This window comes from Chenopodium album, chromosome 12, assembly GCF_948465745.1.
Source record: "Chenopodium album chromosome 12, dcCheAlbu1.1, whole genome shotgun sequence".
Lineage (NCBI taxonomy): Eukaryota > Viridiplantae > Streptophyta > Magnoliopsida > Caryophyllales > Amaranthaceae > Chenopodium > Chenopodium album.
The window spans coordinates 19,047,165-19,054,588 of NC_137845.1; the positions used below are offsets into that span (position 1 = coordinate 19,047,165).

Consider the following 7,424-nt stretch of genomic DNA (forward strand, 5'->3'; position numbering starts at 1 on the left):
TGCAACCGTTGTACACTACATTGTATGTGGCTCTGTGCAAGTGTTCACCTTGTTTGAAAAAGAATTTGTCTCGCCAGGATTCATTATAAAATTAAGGAAGCTATCACACACTACATAATCTATAATATTTTGTAGCTCAATCTGAAATGGAGTAAAATTTACAAAATTTCTAAAATAAAAACATTATATGAAAATCAGTTGAATTTATAATCCAAAATTTACAGAAACGTAGTTCAAACCATTTTATATGATCAATCGCATAAATATAGAGAATGTACTATGAATCTCTAATCAACTTTGGAAGAATAAAAGCATAAGAACGTACCGTAGTATCCTCTATGTTCAAGCCCTATTCATGTTTTAGGACTTAAACAATGCTGATATTTCAGTAATTACCATTATCCTGCAAGAAAAACAAGTTAAAGGCCTTCAAGTTAAGAAAGATAACCAGCAATTTCAAAGTTAGGTAATCCAATTTGTAATACAATGTCTAGTTAAGGGTAGATCAAGTAGAAAGCAATGATATAATTTTTCAGGAGGTACTAATTTTGGTACTTCACAGCCATCATATTTTAAAAAAATTTACCATATCATTCAAGACAGTACCACAGCCATCACTATTACTACAAGTATATGACTAATATGACTAATATGAGATAGCATCACACCTATCCAAATTACAAGCACAACATACCTTATCTACCCAGGGTCAGATTGTTTTTGCATATCCCAGGAGGATTTGCCATCTAGTCCGATCTTATCCTATACAACAGATTTTCTGCTAACCATGAATATGGCGAAGTATCAAGAAGTTTGAGCCACCTGAATCAATGTCACAAACAACCTTCAATGCAAAAAATCAGAAAGTTAAAACATTTTTATTTTGCATTATGGTGTAGTGATAGCCTGTGAAATAGGAAGGGTAATTAAAATTATTCAGGGTTATGCCACAGATCATGATGCCTAAAAATTTTAACAAAGAAATTGGCAATCGTCATGAGTTGTGTGTATTTCAGCAAGCACATTTTTAAATTTCTTCTAATTTCATGTTTAATCAAAATGCTTGCTTAGTTTAGAATGATGACAAACATAGGTTTTCTTACATTAGGAAATAAGCTTCAAAACCAGAGAAAACTAGAGAGGTTCTCTTAACAAAATATTAGATTTGGGCAAGGCAAGTTGATGTAAGTTCGAATGAAGCCGAGGTTTGTGATATAGTAAAATGGAAACAATTAGAGAGACTTTCATAACAGAAAACACCAATCTGAATTTTCACATATTGTAGCAACTCCGTTCTTTAAGTTATAAAGGAGCTGCCATTTTCAAAGAACGATGAAATTGAAGGATTACACCAGCGCGAATAGTCTTCTTTCTTATCCTATTAAAATATTACTATTCAAGGATATTGAAACTAATTGAAAGAATAATTTAAAAAAAAATGGAATAAAGATTGGTCCAAAATTGTGTAATTTGCTATGGATTATAGAGCAAAATTTTACAAGGTCAAGAACTGACAATCTAACTACAACAGAGCATCACATCTCCCAGAATCAACTCAAATGACTTGTATCATCATGTCCCTCTAGACACAGAGATACATCAAATGAACAGAGGAGCTGATCCATCATTTGGTTTTTTGCAGTTAGAAGCTCCATTCAAAAAGCAGAAAACTATGATGTTGAAGTAGAACCCTGCAAGGTCTCCAATATGTGCTCAATTCTGTATTTCATGACAGGCTGACCTTTCCGTGTTCGTTTAAACATCTTTTCCCGTAAATCTTTCCTGCGGGATTCAGCCTTTTCCTTTTCTTCCTTTTTTGCTTTATAGAAGGCTTCCCTTTCCATCCTTGCTTTCTCCTGTTCTTCATGTTTCTTCACATACAACTCTTGTAAACTGTATGATCCCTTTTTGTTTTTCTTGTCTTCCTTGCTTGTCTCACCAGGACCACCATCATTCTCCTGCAAGTGAGCCAGGATAGCATGTTACACTCAGACCAAGGTTTCAGTTTAAAATAGCAAAAAAGAACACATACCTCAACAGGTTCAACAGATACAGATCGATCGTTAGGTTGATTTTGTTGCTTCAGCAATTTCTTGTACTTGCTTACATGTTTGGCATTCGTGTAAAATTCCCTTTTCTTCTCTAAAATGATGCAAAGATGTATATACATTAGTATATCACCGATATAGTCAAATCAAAACCCAGTCAACATTTAACTATGTAACATATATTTGCAATACCAATACATATATATAAAATTATAGAAAAGGCTCTTTTCAATTCAGCATACGACTACCAAGCTAAGCTTGGTCTAGTAGGAAAGATTTTACCTTCCAACCTTAAGGTTGGGGGTTCAATCCCCACTACAGGCACTTAGAGGGTAGGGATCCCTTATCCTTCCCCCCTTACTCTCAAAGTGTTGGACCCGCAAATACCGAAGCAAAAAAGCTGTAAGGGTTGAGGTTCGGACAGGGTTCTTCTCCTTACCTTAAAAAAAAAAAAAAAAAAAAAAAAAAAAAAAAAAAAAAAAAAGCATACGACTGAAAAACAGGATCACACTATTCAGATCAGCATCAGGATTACATGTTGGGAAGTGCAAGGCATGTCAAGCACTGCAAAAGCAACAAGATTCCGAATAGATCTGACAATTCAAAATATAGTCCTTAGCCATCTCTTTGTCCATTCTAGTCCAGCAGATAGGAAATTACTAACTTTCTTACATGGTCAATATAGAATTTTAAATTTAAAGCAGAATCTTCTTGCCTCAGCGAAGGGTCAAAGATGCCAAATCAAGGAGTTCAATCAAAACAGCCTATGTCAAACTCTTTATTCCACCTTAGGTACTTGTGTTAGACTTAAATACCGAAATACTCAAATTTGGGGTATGGACACTTGACCGACCCTTATCATTGAAAGAAAATGCAAAACTTCCATAAGAAGTCTACAGTCCAGCACTTTTACGAACAGCTAGGTCTGAGTCAACTAGTATGCAACAAAACAAGTGTAAAATCATTGGCCAATAGATTAATTGTTTCTTCCCCAACAACAAACTTGCACACAAAAAACATGCCTTACTGTCACCATTTTTCTCGATCCCTAAAAGAAGACACATTACAAGACCAATAAATCACAATATTTCACTTCCATAACTCATAGAAAACCAGCTTTCTACAATATGATCTGGGTGGAGGCATCAAGCTCATTGGAAATAGCAAAGTCCACAGTCACTAAACCACACTCTGCAAGTCTGCTTGCTATCCACAAGATGTGAATTGCAGATTTGCAGTAACGCATCAATCATTCCGCCACAAAAGATCTCATTGAACATAAGTAAAAATTCTTAGCAAGAGGAGTACAAGACCACAAAATCACTAAACCTGTTTGTCCCAGGTTGAGGCCAACAGCAAGGACATAATAAATTTTCATCAAATAAATTCAATTGATTAAAATACCCATAAAATTTCACAGCTGAACTTAAAAAAGTAGAAGAAAAGCTTCTACGATCGGGCTTAAAGGTAGTAGGTAAACTTTGTTGGTACATATTTGATAAGACCATCTCTAATATCATATGAGTATAGATTTTTGTGTCTACAATCAAGTCTGAGACTTTGGATTAAGACAACCTCTGTGACGTGTTCTCACTGCAGGTAAGTTGCATCCTGTTTTTTACACGTTGATTGAAACAAGCGGAAAGAGATTCTTCAAATTGGAATTTTGGTTCTATTAAACTCTAAAATGAACACTGAAAAGATTGCTCGGCTCTTAAACAGCACAACCACAATGTATGCTGCAAGTTCCTATTCCTTAATCAACTGATGGAGTTAATTACTTAGAAAGGCATAAAGTTTGCCTCTCCATGCTACTAGGGTGCTAACTAGTAGCATAATTTATCTTGAAAAGCAACTTCTCCCTTTTCTTCTTCTTCAATACCATTATACCCAAAGCTAACAAAATACCTCACTAGAATTGTCAATCCCCATCCAATATGTCATACAACCAATACAAAATTAGTCCAATTACAACGCCACGAAACCGGCTTGGCGGCTTTAGGCCTTGAATAATACAAGAAATCATTCCACAATCAATAATCAATTAAGCATATCATCGAAACCCAAAAACAATTAGCACCATGAAATCATCAAAGTTCAAAATACTCTAAATTCTTCCAAAAATCAAGCATTAGAACAATACCCATATACCAAAATCACAAGAAATTCATAAAAGACAGCAATTTAGAGGAGTAGAGAAAGAGGAACATACTTAACAAAGCAGGATTATATGAATTTTGTTTGGATTTAGCATTGGCAAATGCTTCAAGAGAAAGACCAGTGCCTCCCAATCTCTGCATATTTTTCTTCATCTTAATCTTACTGTTGTTGTTGTTGTTGTTGTTGTTGTTCATTTTGTTATAGGGATTGAAGCCACCTCTTTCTCCGGAATCGTTGTTCTTGAGATTAGCGTTCTTCATCGTACAAATTTAACAAAATATGAGAGAGAAGTAGAAAAAATGCCCAATATTTTCAGTGAAGATAAACCCTAATTTGCAGGACACTACCAGACACGATTGATGGTGTTCTTGAAGAAGGGTTTTGAAGAAGGGCACAATGTAGAAGACCCCAATTGCTTAGGCCCTATTCTTTTAAGCTTTTGGACAAAACAGAGCAGATCAGATTTTATTATTATTAGTCAATCAATTTATCTGGGCCGAGATACAATTTGGGCCCCCACCCCTCTAGATATAGCGAACCCGATCATGCTGAATATGTGAGCAGCTGCACGAGCACCAATATCCTGAGTCTTAGCGAACGCCTGAATCCGCTTCAGTAACGCAATAGCATCCTTCTCTAATTCCCCCAACGAAGAAAAGGAGAAAGGAAGAAAACCATAACCAATAGCCCTGCAACGCGCCCCATATTTGTCCCGCTTCCGCTGAGCCGCCGCAGACACAACACGACTAGGAACGAAGTCAGACAGCCCCGATTGTGTTAAAGGTGAAGACCCCGTCAAGTCAACACAAACATCAAGGTCTCTATCCCATGAATAAAGCAACACATCTGTTGGTCGGAGAGCCCTGTCGTTCCCTCCAATCAACCCAACATTAACCTCCTTTCAAGCAGAAATCCCATACCGAAAACAAATATCAACAAGGGTGTCACGAACAACGTTGTGCCGATGTTTAATACCCACCATCCCAGCACAAGACACTGCATGATCCCCATAAATATCCCCATCAAAAACCTTTGAGCAAGCAGAACACGATGTTGAAATGGAGAACAAAGGAACACCCAACCTGTAGCAAAGAACACTACGGTAAGTCTTATCATTCATAGCCTGACCTAAACCCGATATCGGGACCGTCCGCAACCAGGCCGAAGAGTGATCCCCCTGTTGGGACTTCCATAAGGCAACCTGACGTGCAAATAAGGAGAAAGTGGAATCCGCAGATGCAGTGACCTTCGTGAAATATATATTTGCCAGTTTTTTCATGAGTTTGGGGGCAGCGATCTCACTAGGGTTACTCATAAGGTCAGTCTCCACAATTCTGTTAAAAAGACTAATAGCACCATCAAAGACCGGACCCTGACCAACAATACCAGAATTGCTAAGAAGCGTAGCCTGAAGACCAGAATTATTATTATTATTATTATTATTATTATTATTATTATTATTATTTGCGTAGCCTGAAGACCAAAATTATTATTATTATTATTATTATTATTATTATTACTACTACTACTACTATTATTACTACTATTATTATTATTATTATTATTATTATTATTATTATTATTTACTACTACTACTACTACTACTACTACTACTATTATTATTTACTACTACTACTACTACTACTACTACTACTACTACTATTATTATTATCTACTACTACTATTATTAGTATTATTATTATTATTTAGTATTATTATTATTATTATTATTATTATTATTTTTATTATTATCTACTACTACTACTACTACTATAATAATAATAATAATAGTAATTATTTTTTATAATTATTAAATATTAATTATTATTATTATGATGATGATGATGATTATTATTATTATTATTATTTATAATAATAATAATAGTAATTATTTTTTATAATTATTAAATATTAATTATTATTATTATTACTACTACTACTACTATTATTAATATTAACGCATTATTATTATAATCATTAAATTTTATTATAAAATATTAATTATTATTATTATTATTATTATTATTATTATTATTATTATTATTATTATTATTATTATTATTATACTACCTCCATTTCGTATTATCCGCAACATATACCAAAAACGGATGCTACACTTTAAGTGCAACAAACCAAAAACTTTCCTCTTATAGTAAAATTTTTTGTATGATATTATTGTATTACCCTTACTTAAAATTTCCAAATCAGAATTAAAAGACTAGATGAGACTTGATTAAATTACAAACATAAATTAATTAATCTCAAACTAAATCAACCTCCCCCCAACTACCACCATTCAATCACCAATTCAACTCATCATCTTCAGACTTTCCCTTATTCATCTTTCTCTCTCCTCCCTCAAACTTCACCAACAACCACCACCACCACCACCACCACTGCTCCCTCCGGACTCAGGGCACCGCTACCAACTTCTCCGGCCACCACGAAACTCCTTTCTCTCTTCTTCGGCCACCATATCACCCCGAGTCAAAATCGTCGACGATGTTATGGTCAAAACCACTGTAGCTTGAGGATTTTATGGTCAAATTTGATCATGAAATCTCTAGATCTGGAGAGTTTATGGTCAAATTTGACCAAATAAACCCCTAAATGACGATTAGAGGTAATAATCTACCATTTTGACGCTTTGTCTTCATATTTTTAGGTTGTTGGGTGGTATTTTCACGAAAAGGGGTGGGTTTGATGGTGGTGGGTTTTCTTGGGTTTGATGGGAGATGGTTTCAAGGTGGGTACATACAACGGTTTTGAGAGTGTGGGCTAAGGTTTTCGGGGTATGTGGTTTCATGGTGGTTTACAAGGTTGGGTTGGGGGTCGGCGAAGGTGGAGGTGGAGTCGGTAGCTCCGGGCGAAGGTGGATGTTGGTGGTCGTGGTTTCATTGGGTGGATGTTGGTGGTTTTAGGGTGGTGTCGGAGAGAGTGTTGGTGGTGGTGGGATTAGTGCTGGTGGAGTTAACTTTCTCTCTCATCCAGTTAATCACTTGCCCTTTCCTTACTAATCTTTACTTAAGAAATTTTATCTTGGGAATTGTGCAAGGTCACTTTGTTGCAGATAAAATGAAATGGAGGTAGTATTAATTATTATTATTATTATTAGTATTATTATTATTATATAAATTATTATTAGTATTATTAAATATTATTTAATTATTATTTTTATTATTATTAAAACTTAATAAATATTATTTTTGTTATTAT

At 34.8% G+C, this 7,424-nt stretch overlaps 1 protein-coding gene across 1 annotated transcript; it reads right to left on the reverse strand.

Moving 5' to 3' along the window:
* Window positions 1-1,415: 1,415 nt before the first annotated feature.
* On the reverse strand, window positions 1,416-4,587 carry LOC145572191 (uncharacterized). The gene is made up of 3 exons (XM_081631199.1): window positions 4,261-4,587; window positions 2,033-2,142; window positions 1,416-1,958 (listed from the first exon to the last, which is right to left on the reverse strand). The coding sequence occupies exons 1-3, from the start codon at window positions 4,466-4,468 to the stop codon at window positions 1,671-1,673; spliced, it is 606 nt and encodes a 201-aa protein (XP_081487325.1). The 5' UTR covers window positions 4,469-4,587; the 3' UTR covers window positions 1,416-1,670.
* Window positions 4,588-7,424: the final 2,837 nt, after the last annotated feature.